The 20,011-nt window shown below is 46.8% G+C and overlaps 1 protein-coding gene across 3 annotated transcripts in view; it reads left to right on the top strand.

Moving 5' to 3' along the window:
* The window catches only part of LOC129837175 (RNA-binding motif, single-stranded-interacting protein 3-like), a 243,559-nt gene that overhangs the window by 184,318 nt on the left and 39,230 nt on the right, over positions 1–20,011 (top strand). For all 3 annotated transcript variants that reach the window (XM_055903097.1, XM_055903096.1, XM_055903098.1), the window contains exons 7-8: positions 11,179–11,285; positions 14,746–14,789. In XM_055903097.1, coding sequence (XP_055759072.1) covers positions 11,179–11,285; positions 14,746–14,789 — 151 coding nt within the window. The remainder of the gene's footprint in view (positions 1–11,178; positions 11,286–14,745; positions 14,790–20,011) is intronic.

The raw sequence follows: 20,011 nt of genomic DNA, 5'->3' as shown, positions 1-20,011 counted from the left end.
AATCCTCAGTAGTCTACTCTCCCCTCTGTACCTCCCCCCCCTCCCGCCCAACATCTGTTTTCTCTGAATCCTCAGTAGTCTACTCTCCCCTCAGTCCCCCCCCCCCCAACACCTGTTATCTCTGAATCCTCAGTAGTCTACTCTCCCCTCTGTACCCCTCCTCCCCCCCCCCCCCCAACACCTGTTTTCTCTGAATCCTCAGTAGTCTACTCTCCCCTCAGCCCCCCCCCTCCCCCAACATATCCTCTCTCCCACCTCTTCTTATGTAATATGTTTTGTTTCTTTCTAAAGTAAGTGGGAGACAAGGGACCTGCTTTATTCTCTCAGTTGTTTGTGAACAACATGAATGTATAGCCCCACACCACCAGGTAACATGAATCTATAGCCCTACACCACCAGGTAACATGAATGTATAGCCCCACACCACCAGGTAACATGAATGTATAGCCCCACACCACCAGGTAACATGAATTTATAGCCTCACACCACCAGGTAACATGAATGTATAGCCCCACACCACCAGGTAACATGCATGTATAGCCCCACACCACCTGGTAACATGAATGTATAGCCCCACACCACCAGGTAACATGAATGTACAGCCCCACACCACCAGGTAACATGAATGTATAGCCCTACACCACCAGCTAACATGAATGTATAGCCCCACACCACCTGGTAACATGAATGTATAGCCCTACACCACCAGGTAACATGAATGTATAGCCTTACACCACCAGGTAACATGAATGTATAGCCTTACACCACCAGGTAACATGAATGTATAGCCCCACACCACCAGGTAACATGAATGTATATCCCCACACTACCAGGTAACATGAATGTATAGCCCTACACCACCAGGTAACATGAATGTGTAGGCCCACACCACCAGGTAACATGAATGTATAGCCCCACACCACCAGGTTACATGAATGTATAGCCCCACACCACCAGGTAACATGAATGTATAGCCTCACACCACCAGGTAACATGAATGTATAGCCCCACACCACCAGGTAACATGCATGTATAGCCCCACACCACCTGGTAACATGAATGTATAGCCCCACACCACCAGGTAACATGAATGTACAGCCCCACACCACCAGGTAACATGAATGTATAGCCCTACACCACCAGCTAACATGAATGTATAGCCCCACACCACCTGGTAACATGAATGTATAGCCCTACACCACCAGGTAACATGAATGTATAGCCTTACACCACCAGGTAACATGAATGTATAGCCTTACACCACCAGGTAACATGAATGTATAGCCCCACACCACCAGGTAACATGAATGTATATCCCCACACTACCAGGTAACATGAATGTATAGCCCTACACCACCAGGTAACATGAATGTGTAGGCCCACACCACCAGGTAACATGAATGTATAGCCCCACACCACCAGGTTACATGGATGTATAGCCCCACACCACCAGGTAACATGAATGTATAGCCCCACACCACCAGGTAACATGAATGTATAGCCCCTCACCACCAGGTAACATGAATGTATAGCCTCACACCACCAGGTAACATGAATGTATAGCCCCACACCACCAGGTAACATGAATGTATAGCCCCACACCACCAGGTAACATTAATGTATAGCTCCACACCACCAGGTAACATGAATGTATAGCCCCACACCACCAGGTAACATGAATGTATAGCCCCAAACCACCAGGTAACATTAATGTATAGCCCCACACCACCAGGTAACATGAATGTATAGCCCCGCACCACCAGGGAACATGAATGTATAGCCCCACACCACTAGCCCCACACCACCAGGTAACATGAATGTATAGCTCCACACCACCAGGTAACATGAATGTATAGCTCCACACCACCAGGTAACATGAATGTATAGCCTTACACCACCAGGTAACATGAATGTATAGCTCCACACCACCAGGTACCATGAATGTATAGCTCCACACCACCAGGTAACATGAATGTATAGCCCCACACCACCAGGTAACATGAATGTATAGCTCCACACCACCAGGTAACATGAATGTATAGCTCCACACCACCAGGTAACATGAATGTATAGCCCCCCATCACCAGGTAACATGAATGTATAGCTCCACACCACCAGGTAACATGAATGTATAGCCCCACACCACCAAGTAACATGAATGTATAGCCCCACACCACCAGGTAACATGAATGTATAGCCCCACACCACCAGGTAACATGAATGTATAGCCCCACACCACCAGGTAACATGAATGTATAGCCCCACACCACCAGGTAAGCCCCACATCACCAGGTAACATGAATGTGTAGCCTTACACCACCAGGGAAAATGAATGTATAGCCTTACACCACCAGGTAAGCCCCACACCACCAGGTAACATGAATGTATGGCCCTACACCACCAGGTAACATGAATGTACAGTCCCACACCACCAGGTAACATGAATGTATAGCCCCACACCACCAGGTAACATGAATGTATAGCCCCACACCACCAGGTAACATGAATGTATAGCCCCACACCACCAGGTAACATGAATGTATAGCCCCACACCACCAGGTAACATGAATGTATAGCCCCACACCACCAGGTAACATGAATGTATAGCCCCACACCACCAGAGAACATGAATGTATAGCCTTACGCCACCAGGGAACATGAATTGTTGTATTGTTGTTGCCTAGGGTTCATCCCAAAGGGAACCCTATCCCCTGTACAGTGCTGCCCTACAGCTGTGTGGGGTTCCATGCAGTTACATCATTACGGATGCAGAGCAACACTGTTTTCCTCTGACTAGTTAACACAGCTGGAGGGATGAACATAAAGTCCTGTGTGTGTGTGTGTGTGTGTGTGTGTGTGTGTGTGTGTGTGTGTGTGTGTGTGCGTGTGCGTGTGTGTGTGCGTGTGTGTGTGCCTCTTGTGTGCCTCTTGTGTGTGTGTGCGTCTTGTGTGATTCTTGTGTGCCCCGTGTGTGTGTGTGTATGTGTGTGCGTGCGTGCGTATGTGTGTGTGTGTGCGTCTTGTGTGATTCTTGTGTGCCCCGTGTGTGTGTGTGTGTGTGTGTGTGTGTGTGTGTGTGTGTGTGTGTGTGTGTGTGTGTGTGTGTGTGTGTGTGTGTGTGTGTGTGTGTGTGTGTGTGTGTGTGTGTGTGTGTGTGTGTGTGTGTGTGTGTAGGGGTGAATATAAAGTCATGTATCCTGCAGGTTGTATTAGTCATTCAGACAGTCTGGTTCAAGGTTGAACTCTGAATCGCCTCGTTCTCCCCTCTCTGTCTTCTCAGATGTCCGTTACACGTCACTGTATGTGTCTTGTGGTGTTAGTTGTGTAAACCCATCTACAGTATCTCTCTGTCTCATCATGTCCCATCGTCACCATACAGGCAGTGTCCAATGTCCGGTACATATAGTACATATATAGTACATATAGTACACATCTAGTACATATAGTACATATCTAGTACATATAGAACACATCTAGTGCATATAGTACATATCTAGTACAAAGCTAGTACATATCTAGTAAATATAGTACATATCTCCTACATATAGTACATGTCTAGTACATATAGTACATGTTTAGTACCTATAGTACACATGTAGTACATATAGTACACATCTAGTACATATAGTACACATCTAGTACATATAGTACATGTCTAGTACATATAGTACACATCTAGTACATATAGTACATGTCTAGTACATATAGTACACATCTAGTACACCTAGTACATATAGTACACATCTAGTACATGTCTAGTACATATAGTACACATCTAGTACATGTCTAGTACATATAGTACATGTCTAGTACATATAGTACACATCTAGTACATATAGTACATGTCTAGTACATATAGTACATGTCTAGTACATATAGTACACATCTAGTACATATAGTACATGTCTAGTACATATAGTACACATCTAGTACATATAGTACATGTCTAGTACATATAGTACACATCTAGTACATATAGTACATGTCTAGTACCTATAGTACACATCTAGTACATATAGTACATATCTAGTACATATAGTACACATCTAGTACATATGTTACATGGCTAGTACATATAGTACACATCTAGTACATATAGTACATATATAGTACATATAGTTCATATGTAGTACATATCTAGTTCATATCTAGTACAAAGCTAGTACATATCTAGTAAATATAGTACATATCTCGTACATATAGTACATGTTCAGTACATATAGTACATGTCTAGTACATCTAGTACATGTCTAGTACATATAGTACATATCTAGTACATATAGTACATGTCCAGTACATATAGTACACATCTAGTACATATAGTACATGTCTAGTACATCTAGTACATGTCTAGTACATATAGTACATGTCCAGTACATATAGTACACATCTAGTACATATAGTACATGTCTAGTACCTATAGTACACATCTAGTACATATAGTACATATCTAGTACATATAGTATACATCTAGTACATATAGTACATGTTCAGTACATATAGTACATGTCGAGTAGATATAGTACACATCTAGTACATATAGTACATATCTAGTAAATACAGTACATGTCCAGTACATATAGTACATATCTCGTACACATAGTACATATTCAGTACATATAGTACATATCCAGTACATATAGTACACATCTAGTACATATAGTACATGTCTAGTACGTATAGTACACATCGAGTACATATACTACATATCTAGTACATATAGTATACATCTAGTACATATAGTACACATCTAGTACATATAGTACATGTTCAGTACATATAGTACATGTATAGTACATATAGTACATGTCTAGTACATACAGTACATGTCTAGTACATAAAGTACATATCTAGTACATAAAGTACATATCTAGTACATATAGTACATATCTAGTACATATAGTATACATCTAGTACATATAGTACATGTCTAGTACATATAGTACATGTTCAGTACATATAGTACATGTATAGTACATATAGTACACATCTAGTACATATAGTACATATCTAGTACATATAGTACATGTTCAGTACATATAGTACATATCTAGTGCATATAGTACATTTCTAGTACATATAGTACACATCTAGTACATATAGTACATGTCTAGTACCTATAGTACAAATCTAGTACATATACTACATATCTAGTACATATAGTATACATCTAGTACATATAGTACATGTCCAGTACATATTGTACACATCTAGTACATATAGTACATGTCTAGTACATACAGTACATGTCTAGTACATATAGTACCTATCTAGTACATATAGTACACAGTACATATAGTACACATCTAGTACATACAGTACATGTCTAGTACATATAGTACCTATCTAGTACATATAGTACACAGTACATATAGTACATGTCTAGTACATACAGTACATGTCTAGTACATATAGTACCTATCTAGTACATATAGTACACAGTACATATATAGTACATATAGTTAATGTCTAGTACATGTCCAGTACATATGGTATATGTGTTGAAGACAATACACACATTCTGTACGGTGCATTTGGAAAGTATTCAGACCCCTTGACTTTTTACACATTTTGTTATGTTACAGCCTTATTCTAAAATGGAATAAATAGTTTTTCCCCCTCATAAATCTACACAAAATACACCTTAATGTCAAAGCAAAACCTTTTTTTCAGAAAATTTTGCTAATTTAAAAATGAAAAACTGAAATATTACATTTACATAAGTATTCAGACCCTTTACTCAGTACTTTGTTGAAGCACCTTTGGCAGTGATGACAGCCTTGAGTCTTCTTGGGTATTACGCTACAAGCTTGGCACACCTGTATTTGGGGAGTGTGTCATTCTTCTCTGCAGATCCTCTCAAGCTCTGTCAGGTTGGATGGGGAGTGTCGCTGCACAGCTATTTTCAGGTCTCTCCAGAGATGTTTGATCGGCTTCAAGTCCAGGCTCTGGCTGGCTGACTCAAGGACATTCAGAGACTTGTCCTGAAGCCACTCCTGCGTTGTCTTGTCTGTGTGCTTAGGGTTGTTGTACTGTTGGAAGGTGAACCTTCGGCCCAGTCTGAGGTCCTGAGCGCTCGGGAGCAGGTTTTCATCAAGGATCTCTCTGTACTTTGCTCCATTTGTCTTTGCCTTGATCCTAACTAGTCTCCCAATCCCTGCCGTTGAAAAACATCCCCACAGCATGATGCTGCCACTACCATGCTTCACTGTAGGGATGGTGCCAGGTTTCCCCCAGACGTGACACTTGGCATTCAGACCAAATCGACAGATTTTTACCTTGTCAGCTCGGGGATTCAATCTTGCAACCTTTCGGTTACTAGTCCAATGCTCTAACCACTAGGCTAGCTGCCGAATAAGGCTGTAACGTAACAAAATGTGTTAAAAGGGAAGGGGTCTGAATACTTTCCAAACGCACTGTATATTAAGGTTCAGGAGTCATCTCTGCTTCCTAAAGGTCAGAGGGCGTAAGGGACATAAATTCCACGTGGAAATCTCAGTCAAATTAGCTATTGTGAGAAAGGTCAAAGGTCACACAGTATTTTTCCCCATCCACGTTTTCTCTTTCGGTCTGGATCCCGAAAGTTCGTTTGTCCTTTTATAGAAAATGAAAAGGTCAACGTGTAGAGTTGTATGTATTAGCTGTTGGAGCCTGGAGGTCAGACTGAGTTAATTATGTTAAGGTTTGTTAGTTTAAACACTCTCAGGCTCTGTGCTTTGGTTAGGTTTGGTTAGGTTGATTTAACGTCATGGTTAGGTTGATTTAAAGTCAGGGTTGGGTTGTTACGATGTCAGGTTTGGGTTGTTACGATGTCAGGGTTGGGTTGTTACGATGTCAGGGTTGTTACGATGTCAGGGTTGGGTTGTTACGATGTCAGGGTTGGGTTGTTACGATGTCAGGGTTGGGTTGTTACGATGTCAGGGTTGTTACGATGTCAGGGTTGGGTTGTTACGATGTCAGGGTTGTTACGATGTCAGGGTTGGGTTGGTACGATATCAGGGTTGGGTTGGTACGATGTCAGGGTTGGGTTGTTACGATGTCAGGGTTGGGTGGTTACGATGTCAGGATTGGGTTGTTACAATGTGAGGGTTGGGTTGTTACGATGTCAGGATTGGGTTGTTACGATGTCAGGGTTGGGTTGTTACGATGTCAGGGTTGGGTTGTTACGATGTCAGGGTTGGGTGGTTAGGGTTGGGTTGTTGTGGTCAGGGTTGGGTTGTTACGATGTCAGGGTTGGGTTGTTACGATGTCAGGGTTGGGTTGTTACGATGTCAGGGTTGGGTTGTTACGATGTCAGGGTTGGGTTGTTACGATGTCAGGGTTTGGTTGTTACGATGTCAGGGTTGGGTTGTTACGATGTCACGGTTGGGTTGTTACGATGTCAGGGTTGGGTTGTTACGATGTCAGGGTTGGGTTGTTACGATGTCACGGTTGGGTTGTTACGATGTCAGGGTTGGGTTGTTACGATGTCAGGGTTGGGTTGTTACGATGTCAGGGTTGGGTTGGTACGATGTCAGGGTTTGGTTGTTACGATGTCAGGGTTGGGTTGTTACGATGTCAGGGTTGGGTTGTTACAATGTCAGGGTTGGGTTGTTACGATGTCAGGGTTGGGTTGTTACGATGTCAGGGTTGGGTTGTTACGATGTCAGGGTTGGGTTGTTACGATGTCAGGGTTGTTACGATGTCAGGGTTGGGTTGTTACGATGTCAGGGTTGTTACGATGTCAGGGTTGGGTTGGTACGATATCAGGGTTGGGTTGGTACGATGTCAGGGTTGGGTTGTTACGATGTCAGGGTTGGGTGGTTACGATGTCAGGATTGGGTTGTTACAATGTCAGGGTTGGGTTGTTACGATGTCAGGATTGGGTTGTTACGATGTCAGGGTTGGGTTGTTACGATGTCAGGGTTGGGTTGTTACGATGTCAGGGTTGGGTGGTTAGGGTTGGGTTGTTGTGGTCAGGGTTGGGTTGTTACGATGTCAGGGTTGGGTTGTTACGATGTCAGGGTTGGGTTGTTACGATGTCAGGGTTGGGTTGTTACGATGTCAGGGTTGGGTTGTTACGATGTCAGGGTTGGGTTGTTACGATGTCAGGGTTGGGTTGTTACGATGTCAGGGTTTGGTTGTTACGATGTCAGGGTTGGGTTGTTACGATGTCACGGTTGGGTTGTTACGATGTCAGGGTTGGGTTGTTACGATGTCAGGGTTGGGTGGTTAGGGTTGGGTTGTTGTGGTCAGGGTTGGGTTGTTACGATGTCAGGGTTGGGTTGTTACGATGTCAGGGTTGGGTTGTTACGATGTCAGGGTTGGGTTGTTACGATGTCAGGGTTGGGTTGTTACGATGTCAGGGTTGGGTTGTTACGATGTCACGGTTGGGTTGTTACGATGTCAGGGTTGGGTTGTTACGATGTCAGGGTTGGGTTGTTACGATGTCAGGGTTGGGTTGTTACGATGTCAGGGTTGGGTTGTTACGATGTCACGGTTGGGTTGTTACGATGTCAGGGTTGGGTTGTTACGATGTCAGGGTTGGGTTGTTACGATGTCAGGGTTGGGTTGGTACGATGTCAGGGTTGGGTTGTTACGATGTCAGGGTTGGGTTGTTACGATGTCAGGGTTGGGTTGTTACAATGTCAGGGTTGGGTTGTTACGATGTCAGGATTGGGTTATTACGATGTCAGGGTTGGGTGGTTACGATGTCAGGTTTGGGTTGTTACGATGTCAGGGTTGGGTTGTTACGATGTCAGGGTTGTTTCGATGTCAGGGTTGGGTTGTTACGATGTCAGGGTTGTTACGATGTCAGGGTTGGGTTGTTACGATGTCGGGGTTGGGTTGTTACGATGTCAGGGTTGGGTTGTTACGATGTCGGGGTTGGGTTGTTACGATGTCAGGGTTGGGTTGTTACGATGTCGGGGTTGGGTTGTTACGATGTCAGGGTTGGGTTGTTACGATGTCGGGGTTGGGTTGTTACGATGTCAGGGTTGGGTTGTTACGATGTCAGGGTTGGGTTGTTACGATGTCAGGGTTGAGTTGTTACGATGTCAGGGTTGGGTTGTTACGATGTCAGGTTTGGGTTGTTACGATGTCAGGGTTGGGTTGTTACGATGTCAGGGTTGGGTTGTTACGATGTCAGGTTTGGGTTGTTACGATGTCAGGGTTGGGTTGTTACGATGTCAGGGTTGTTACGATGTCAGGGTTGGGTTGTTACGATGTCAGGGTTGGGTGTTACGATGTCAGGGTTGTTACGATGTCAGGTTTGGGTTGTTACGATGTCAGGGGTGTTACGATGTCAGGTTTGGGTTGTTACGATGTCAGGTTTGGGTTGTTACGATGTCAGGGTTGTTACGATGTCAGGGTTGGGTTGTTACGATGTCGGGGTTGGGTTGTTACGATGTCAGGGTTGGGTTGTTACGATGTCAGGGTTAGGTTGTTACGATGTCAGGTTTGGGTTGTTTCGATGTCAAGTTTGGGTTGTTACGATGTCAGGGTTGGGTTGTTACGATGTCAGGGTTGTTACGATGTCAGGGTTGTTACGATGTCAGGGTTGGGTTGTTACGATGTCAGGGTTGTTACGATGTCAGGGTTGGGTGGTTACGATGTCAGTGTTGGGTTGTTACGATGTCAGGGTTGGGTGTTACGATGTCAGGTTTGGGTTGTTACGATGTCAGGGTTGGGTTGTTACGATGTCAGGGTTGTTACGATGTCAGGGTTGTTACGCTGTCAGGGTTGTTACGATGTCAGGGTTGGGTTGTTATGATGTCAGGGTTGGGTGTTACGATGTCAGGGTTGTTACGATGTCAGGTTTGGGTTGTTACGATGTCAGGTTTGGGTTGTTACGATGTCAGGTTTGGGTTGTTACGATGTCAGGGTTGTTACGATGTCAGGGTTGTTACGATGTCAGGGTTGGGTTGTTACGATGTCAGGGTTGGGTTGTTAGGATGTCAGGTTTGTTACGATGTCAGGGTTGGGTTGTTACGATGTCAGGTTTCGGATGTTACGATGTCAGTGTTGGGTTGTTACGATGTCAGGGTTGTTACGATGTCAGGGTTGGGTTGTTACGATGTCAGGGTTGTTACGATGTCAGGGTTGGGTTGTTACGATGTCAGGGTTGGGTTGTTACGATGTCAGGGTTTGGTTCTTACGATGTCAGGGTTGGGTTGTTACGATGTCAGGGTTGGGTTGTTACAATGTCAGGGTTGGGTTGTTACGATGTCAGGATTGGGTTGTTACGATGTCAGGGTTGGGTTGTTACGATGTCAGGGTTGGGTTGTTACGATGTCAGGGTTGTTACGATGTCAGGGTTGGTTGTTACGATGTCAGGGTTGTTACGATGTCAGGGTTGGGTTGTTACGATGTCAGGGTTGGGTTGTTACGATGTCAGGGTTTGGTTCTTACGATGTCAGGGTTGGGTTGTTACGATGTCAGGGTTGGGTTGTTACGATGTCAGGGTTGGGTTGTTACGATGTCAGGGTTGGGTTGTTACGATGTCAGGGTTGTTACGATGTCAGGGTTGTTACGATGTCAGGATTGGGTTGTTACGATGTCAGGTTTGGGTTGTTACGATGTCAGGGTTGGGTTGTTACGATGTCAGGGTTGGGTTGTTACGATGTCAGGGTTGGGTTGTTACGATGTCAGGGTTGGACCATTTACCTGACACCTGTCAGATGGTGATGTGGATGGAGAACCCATGGCCAGGGTTCTACAGGGTTCCCCACAAGGTTCTGCTACAACTTCAGTTGGCTGAACGATTGCTGATGTTTTAGAGGGAGCTGGGGAACCAACTCTTTCTTTCTTCTCAGATTGTACACTGGTAGACTGGCGCTTAACTATTTCTCTCTCTCTCTCTCTCTGTCTCTCTCTGTGTCTCTCTCTCTCTCTGCATCTCTCTGTGTCTCTCTCTCTCTGTCTCTCTCTCTCTGCCTCTCTCTGTCTCTCTCTCTCTGCCTCTCTCTCTCTCTCTCTCTCTCTCTCTCTCTCTCTCTCTCTCTCTGCCTCTCTCTCTCTATCGCTCTCTATCTCTCTATGTCGCTCTCTCTTTCTGCCTCTCTCTCTCTCTGTCTCTCACTCTTTCTGCCTCTCTCTTTTTCTGCCTCTCTCTCTCTGTCTCATCTGTCTCTCTCTCTGTCTCCCTCTCCCTCTCTCTGTCTCTCCCTCTCTGTCTCTCTCTCTCTGTCTCTCTCACAGCTCCTGTAGAACCTCTACTCTGTAAGTTTGCAGATGGAGGACAGAAGAAGAGGCTGAACCAGAACAAGTATCCCCAGAATGGACAACCATGGACCAGAGATGGAGAGGTGAGACGCAACCTTATCATAACCATACCATAACCTTATTACAACCTTATCACAACCTTATCATAACCATACCATAACCTTATCACAACCTTATCACAACCTTATCATAACCATACCATAACCTTATCACAACCTTATCATAACCATACCATAACTTTATCACAACCTTATCATAACCATAACCAGATCATAACCTTATTATAACCTTAAATATCCTGACCATAAGACTCTTTCAACACAACCTGACCTAGACTGAGGTGAGATACAAATGTCTTATCATAACCCTACCATAACACTCGTTCAACATTTCCCAGCATCCTCTTTGCTCCGATTCAAATGAGGTGCAACTCACTGCAACAATCTGAAAGATGAAACAGCAGCATCCACAACAACAACAGGATACAAAGCTGCAGTGTGTCTGACTGATGGAGACGTCTGTTCATGTTGAAGTTCTCTGTCTCTACCTTCTCCTCTCCTCACCCCAATGAGCCTGGCCCTGCTCCTCCTCCTCCTCCTCCTTCTCCTCTCCTCACCCCAATGAGCCTGGCCCTGCTCCTCCTCCTCCTCCTCCTTCTTCTCTCCTCACCCCAATGAGCCTGGCCATGCTCCTCCTCCTCCTCCTCCTCCTCCTCCTCCTCCTCCTCCTCCTCCTCCTCCTCCTTCTCCTTCTCCTCTCCACACGCCAATGAGCCTGGCCCTGCTCCTCCTCCTCCCTCCTCCTCCTCCTTCTCCTCTCCTCACCCCAATGAGCCTGTCCCTCCTCCTCTTCCTCCTCCTCCCCCTCTCTGGGCAGTACCAGGCCGGCATGACGTTGTTGTCAACATGAGATATAACTCCTGTAACCCTGTAAATACCATACAGCTCCTGTAACTCTGTAAATACCCTACAGCTCCTGTAACTCTGTAAATACCATACAGCTCCTGTAACCCTGTAAATACCATACAGCTCCTGTAACTCTGTAAATACCATACAGCTCCTGTAACCCTGTAAATACCATACAGCTCCTGTAACTCTGTAAATACCCTACAGCTCCTGTAACTCTGTAAATACCATACAGCTCCTGTAACTCTGTAAATACCCTACAGCTCCTGTAACTCTGTAAATACCCTACAGCTCCTGTAACTCTGTAAATACCCTACAGCTCCTGTAACTCTGTAAATACCCTACAGCTCCTGTAACTCTGTAAATACCATACAGCTCCTGTAACCCTGTAAATACCATACAGCTCCTGTAACTCTGTAAATACCATACAGCTCCTGTAACCCTGTAAATACCATACAGCTCCTGTAACTCTGTAAATACCATACAGCTCCTGTAACCCTGTAAATACCATACAGTTCCTGTAACTCTGTAAATACCATACAGTTCCTGTAACTCTGTAAATACCATACAGCTCCTGTAACCCTGTAAATACCATACAGCTCCTGTAACCCTGTAAATACCATACAGCTCCTGTAACCCTGTAAATACCATACAGCTCCTGTAACTCTGTAAATACCATACAGCTCCTGTAACTCTGTAAATACCATACAGCTCCTGTAACCCTGTAAATACCATACAGTTCCTGTAACTCTGTAAATACCATACAGTTCCTGTAACTCTGTAAATACCATACAGCTCCTGTAACTCTGTAAATACCATACAGCTCCTGTAACTCTGTAAATACCATACAGCTCCTGTAACTCTGTAAATACCATACAGCTCCTGTAACCCTGTAAATACCATACAGCTCCTGTAACCCTGTAAATACCATACAGCTCCTGTAACTCTGTAAATACCATACAGCTCCTGTAACTCTGTAAATACCATACAGCTCCTGTAACTCTGTAAATACCATACAGCTCCTGTAACCCTGTAAATACCATACAGCTCCTGTAACCCTGTAAATACCATACGGCTCCTGTAACTCTGTAAATACCATACAGCTCCTGTAACTCTGTAAATACCATACAGCTCCTGTAACTCTGTAAATACCATACAGCTCCTGTAACTCTGTAAATACCATACAGCTCCTGTAACCCTGTAAATACCATACAGCTCCTGTAACTCTGTAAATACCCTACAGCTCCTGTAACTCTGTAAATACCATACAGCTCCTGTAACCCTGTAAATACCATACAGCTCCTGTAACTCTGTAAATACCATACAGCTCCTGTAACCCTGTAAATACCATACAGCTCCTGTAACTCTGTAAATACCATACAGCTCCTGTAACCCTGTAAATACCATACAGTTCCTGTAACTCTGTAAATACCATACAGTTCCTGTAACTCTGTAAATACCATACAGCTCCTGTAACCCTGTAAATACCATACAGCTCCTGTAACCCTGTAAATACCATACAGCTCCTGTAACCCTGTAAATACCATACAGCTCCTGTAACTCTGTAAATACCATACAGCTCCTGTAACTCTGTAAATACCATACAGCTCCTGTAACCCTGTAAATACCATACAGTTCCTGTAACTCTGTAAATACCATACAGTTCCTGTAACTCTGTAAATACCATACAGCTCCTGTAACTCTGTAAATACCATACAGCTCCTGTAACTCTGTAAATACCATACAGCTCCTGTAACTCTGTAAATACCATACAGCTCCTGTAACCCTGTAAATACCATACAGCTCCTGTAACCCTGTAAATACCATACAGCTCCTGTAACTCTGTAAATACCATACAGCTCCTGTAACTCTGTAAATACCATACAGCTCCTGTAACTCTGTAAATACCATACAGCTCCTGTAACCCTGTAAATACCATACAGCTCCTGTAACCCTGTAAATACCATACGGCTCCTGTAACTCTGTAAATACCATACAGCTCCTGTAACTCTGTAAATACCATACAGCTCCTGTAACTCTGTAAATACCATACAGCTCCTGTAACTCTGTAAATACCATACAGCTCCTGTAACCCTGTAAATACCATACAGCTCCTGTAACTCTGTAAATACCATACAGCTCCTGTAACTCTGTAAATACCATACAGCTCCTGTAACTCTGTAAATACCATACAGCTCCTGTAACCCTGTAAATACCATACAGCTCCTGTAACCCTGTAAATACCATACAGCTCCTGTAACTCTGTAAATACCATACAGCTCCTGTAACCCTGTAAATACCATACAGCTCCTGTAACCCTGTAAATACCATACAGCTCCTGTAACCCTGTAAATACCATACAGCTCCTGTAACTCTGTAAATACCATACAGCTCCTGTAACTCTGTAAATACCATACAGCTCCTGTAACCCTGTAAATACCATACAGCTCCTGTAACCCTGTAAATACCATACAGCTCCTGCAGTATCAGATCAGCAGCTGTGTTGTCACAACAGTAGAGCTCTCAGCAGTTATACATCAATGTGTGGGAGACACATGGTGATAATCTATTGTTCTGTATTCATGGCTCTCACAGTCCTTTGTTTTTTATATCAATATCTGTTTCTCTTTCCTTTCAGAGTGGCATGACGTTGACATATGACCCCACTGCAATGCATAATGGGTAAGAACTTTCTGTTGTTTAAACTTGTTGTCACTTATATTTCTGCTCCATGTTTTGAAATGCTCCTGGTTCCGCAACAAACTCCCCCCCCCCAAAACATTCACACAGTTCACACGTCCACATCTACGTCAGTGTCCTCCTCATACACCGTGTCACAATGAGCCCAGTCTAAACAGACAGGAAGTGCTCTGTCCCAGTCTAAACAGACAGGAAGTGCTCTGTCCCAGTCTAAACAGACAGGAAGTGGATGTCTGAGACAGTTACACTGCAGCTGGAAGGCTTTCATCAGACAGGGTTCTGTTCCCATGCTGCATGAGATGTGCTTGGTTTAGGGAAATCAAATCCCTCTGTTAGTCTGTATACCTGGTCTGTGTTCCAAATGGCACCCTATCATTTTATAGTGCACTACATTTGACCAGGGCCCATAGGGAATAGGGTGCCATTTTGGGACACAACCCAGCTCTGTTTTCCTGCCGGGCTGCCAGCAGAACTGCCTGTCTGACTGTGATCCACAATGCCTCCTGGGAATCTCGCTCTCTCCTCTCTTTCTCTCTTTCTCTCTTTCTCTCTTTCTCTCTTTCTCTCTTTCTCTCTCTCTCTCTCTCGCTCTCGCTCTCGCTCTCGCTCTCTCTCTCGCTCTCTCGCTCTCTCTCTCTCTCTCTCTCTCTCTCTCTCTCTCTCTCTCTCGCTCTCTCGCTCTCTCGCTCTCTCGCTCTCTCGCTCTCTCTCGCTCTCTCTCGCTCTCTCTCGCTCTCTCGCTCTCTCGCTCTCTCGCTCTCTCGCTCTCTCGCTCTCTCTCTCTCTCTCTCTCTCTCTCTGTCTCTCTCTCTCTCTCTCTCTCTCTCTCTCTCTCTCTCTCTCTCTCTCTCTCTCTCTCTCTCCGTATCTCTTGCTGTCAGGTGTTTATTTAATTCTGTATTGTCCTAAACCTTCTGCAAGGTTATAAAACAGAGTTCCAGAGAGACTATTAAATTAGTCTGAAACGCTAATTCCACTAATTAGAGGAGAAGAAAGCGAGAGATGGAGTGTAGGAGAAGAGAGAGGGAGGGGGTGTAGGAGAAGAGAGAGGGAGGGGGTGTAGGAGAAGAGAGAGGGAGGGGGTGTAGGAGAAGAGAGAGGGAGGGGGTGTAGGAGAAGAGAGAGGGAGGGGGTGTAGGAGAAGAGAGAGGGAGGGGGTGAGGTCAGGAGGAGGGCAGCGAGAGAAAACAGAAACTTGAAAAGGAGGAAATCATTGATTACAGTTTGTTTTCTACAAGCTCACAGGAAGTTGGTTTTGGGTCCGATGCGGAACTGAATTTATTGGAGATGTTTACTACATCACAGCCTCTCTCAGACTCACTCGTTTATCAGGGTGACAACACACACACACACACACACACACACACACACACACACACACACACACACACACACACACACACACACACACACACACACACACACACACACACACACACACAGCTAAAGTGCCTGAGGTCCCAGTTAAATCATTGTGTATTTTTGAGAGAGAGAGATGGAGAGAGAGACGGAGAGAGAGACAGAAAGAGAGAGAGAGATACACAGACAGACAGAGACAGACAGAGACAGACAGACAGACGAGAGACAGACAGACAGACAGACAGACGAGAGAGAGAGAGAGAGACAAATAGACAGACAGACAGACAGACACAGACAGCTGGGTAGCTTAATTTAATGTCAGCATGTGTCCTAAATGGTACCCTAGTCCCTTTACAGTGCTCTCCGTTTGACCAGGGCCCATAAGGAATATACAGGGTACCATTTGGAACTCACCCAGAGTAATACTCTGTCTCCAATTAGATGTGTTTCATTGTTTAATGGCTGAAACAATGCTATCGACAGCTGGCTGTAGCCACTAACAGCCTGAATAAATAACCTCTGAGCTTCCTGTCCTCTCCAGCTTCAGTTTCTATACACACTGACAATAATATACAATATCACAGAGAGGTGTGTTGAATGACCCCGGTTCAGTCATCTCTCTGTCCTTCTAGTAGTGTTGTGTCAGGGGACAGGGGACAGTGTGGTGAATAACCCTGGTGCATATAGACATAGACCCCCCCGTCCATAACTCAGCCTGTAGACCCCCCCGTCCATAACTCAGCCTGTAGACCCCCCCCGTCCATAACTCAGCCTGTAGACCCCCCCCGTCCATAACTCAGCCTGTAGACCCCCCCGTCCATAACTCAGCCTGTAGACCCCCCCCGTCCATAACTCAGCCTGTAGACCCCCCCCCGTCCATAACTCAGCCTGTAGACCCCCCCCCCCCGGTCCATAACTCAGCCTGTAGACCCCCCCCGTCCATAACTCAGCCTGTAGACACCCCCCCCCATCCATAACTCAGCCTGTAGACACCCCCCCCCATCCATAACTCAGCCTGTAGACCCCCCCTGTCCATAACTCAGCCTGTAGACCCCCCCCCCCCCCCGTCCATAACTCAGCCTGTAGACCCCCCCCCCCCGGTCCATAACTCAGCCTGTAGACACCCCCCCCCCATCCATAACTCAGCCTGTAGACACCCCCCCCCATCCATAACTCAGCCTGTAGACCCCCCCTGTCCATAACTCAGCCTGTAGACCCCCCCCCCCCGTCCATAACTCAGCCTGTAGACCCCCCCGTCCATAACTCAGCCTGTAGACCCCCCCGTCCCGTCCATAACTCAGCCTGTAGACCCCCCCGTCCATAACTCAGCCTGTAGACCCCCCCGTCCATAACTCAGCCTGTAGACCCCCCCGTCCATAACTTAGCCTGTAGACCCCCCCCGTCCATACCTTAGCCTGTAGACCCCCCCCCGTCCATAACTCAGCCTGAAGACCCCCCCGTCCATAATTCAGCCTGTAGACCCCCCCCGTCCATAACTCAGCCTGTAGACCCCCCCCCGTCCATAACTCAGCCTGTAGACCCCCCCCCCCGTCCATAACTCAGCCTGTAGACCCCCCCATCCATAACTCAGCCTGTAGACCCCCCCCGTCCATAACTCAGCCTGTAGACCCCCCCGTCCATAACTCAGCCTGTAGACCCCCCCTGTCCATAACTCAGCCTGTAGACCCCCCCCCCGTCCATAACTCAGCCTGTAGACCCCCCCCCCGTCCATAACTCAGCCTGTAGACCCCCCCATCCATAACTCAGCCTGTAGACCCCCCCCCCGTCCATAACTCAGCCTGTAGACCCCCCCCGTCCATAACTCAGCCTGTAGACCCCCCCCCCGTCCATATCTCAGCCTGTAGACCCCCCCCCGTCCATATCTCAGCCTGTAGACCCCCCCCCCATAACTCAGCCTGTAGACCCGCCCCCCATAACTCAGCCTGTAGACCCCCCCCGTCCATAACTCAGCCTGTAGACCCCCCCCGTCCATAACTCAGCCTGTAGACCCCCCCCGTCCATAACTCAGCCTGTAGACCCCCCCCGTCCATAACTCAGCCTGTAGACCCCCCCGTCCATAACTCAGCCTGTAGACCCCCCCGTGTCCATAACTCAGCCTGTAGACCCCCCCCCCCGTCCATAACTCAGCCTGTAGACCCCCCCCCCCCGTCCATAACTCAGCCTGTAGACCCCCCCATCCATAACTCAGCCTGTAGACCCCCCCCCGTCCATAACTCAGCCTGTAGACCCCCCCCCCGTCCATAACTCAGCCTGTAGATCCCCCCCGTCCATAACTCAGCCTGTAGATCCCCCCCGTCCATAACTCAGCCTGTAGACCCCCCCCGTCCATAACTCAGCCTGTAGACCCCCCCCCCCCGTCCATATCTCAGCCTGTAGACCCCCCCCGTCCATATCTCAGCCTGTAGACCCCCCCCCCATAACTCAGCCTGTAGACCCCCCCCCCCATAACTCAGCCTGTAGACCCCCCCCCCGTCCATAACTCAGCCTGTAGACCCCCCCCGTCCATAACTCAGCCTGTAGACCCCCCCCGTCCAAAACTCAGCCTGTAGACCCCCCCCGTCCATAACTCAGCCTGTAGACCCCCCCGTCCATAACTCAGCCTGTAGACCCCCCCGTCCATAACTCAGCCTGTAGACCCCCCCCGTCCAAAACTCTGACTTTAGACCCCCCCCGTCCATAACTCTGACTGTAGACCCCCCCATCCATAACTCTGACTGTAGACCCCCCCATCCATAACTCTGACTGTAGACCCCCCCCCCCGTAAACAGAGGGATCGATACAGAGCAGCAACAGACCGGCTTGATGTAATACACACACACACACACACACACACACTCTAGTACCTGGATGAAATATGTCCTCTCTGGGTACACAATGATAAATAATACACACACTTAGAATTTCAGTCTTTATGCGAAGCGCAATGCAGAGAACGCCGGAAGGAAAACGTTTAATTTAATTACCATAGTGAATTATTGTAATGTTTGTTTATGCGTCAATTAACCCCATAAGGGATCGGCTGCCAATTGGCGACTTGACACGAAAATAAAATGTCATTCATTCACCCACTGGACCAGCCATCATGCAACTGAGCAGCCACTGGACCAGCCATCATGTCACTGAGCAGCCATCATGTCACTGAGCAGCCATCATGTCACTGAGCAGCCATCATGCCACTGAGTAGCCATCATGCAACTGAGCAGCCACTGGACCAGCCATCATGTCACTGAGCAGCCATCATGTCACTGAGCAGCCACTGGACCAGCCATCATGTCACTGAGCAGCCATCATGTCACTGAGCAGCCATCATGCCACTGAGCAGCCACTGGACCAGCCATCATGTCACTGAGCAGCCACTGGACCAGCCATCATGCAACTGAGCAGCCACTGGACCAGCCATCATGTCACTGAGCAGCCACTGGACCAGCCATCATGCCACTGAGCAGCCACTGGACCAGCCATCATGTCACTGAGCAGCCACTGGACCAGCCATCATGCCACTGAGCAGCCACTGGACCCGCCATCATGTCACTGAGCAGCCATCATGCCACTGAGCAGCCATCATGTCACTGAGCAGCCATCATGTCACTGAGCAGCCATCATGCCACTGAGCAGCCATCATGTCACTGAGCAGCCATCATGCCACTGAGCAGCCACTGGACCAGCCATCATGTCACTGAGCAGCCACTGGACCAGCCATCATGCAACTGAGCAGCCACTGGACCAGCCATCATGTCACTGAGCAGCCATCATGTCACTGAGCAGCCATCATGTCACTGAGCAGCCACTGGACCAGCCATCATGCCACTGAGCAGCCACTGGAC

The sequence above is a fragment of the Salvelinus fontinalis genome, chromosome 38 (genome assembly GCF_029448725.1).
Source record: "Salvelinus fontinalis isolate EN_2023a chromosome 38, ASM2944872v1, whole genome shotgun sequence".
NCBI classification, from domain to species: Eukaryota; Metazoa; Chordata; class Actinopteri; order Salmoniformes; family Salmonidae; genus Salvelinus; species Salvelinus fontinalis.
The sequence above is the reverse complement of the archived record's forward strand: the minus strand, read 5'-3'. Positions and strand labels throughout refer to the sequence as shown.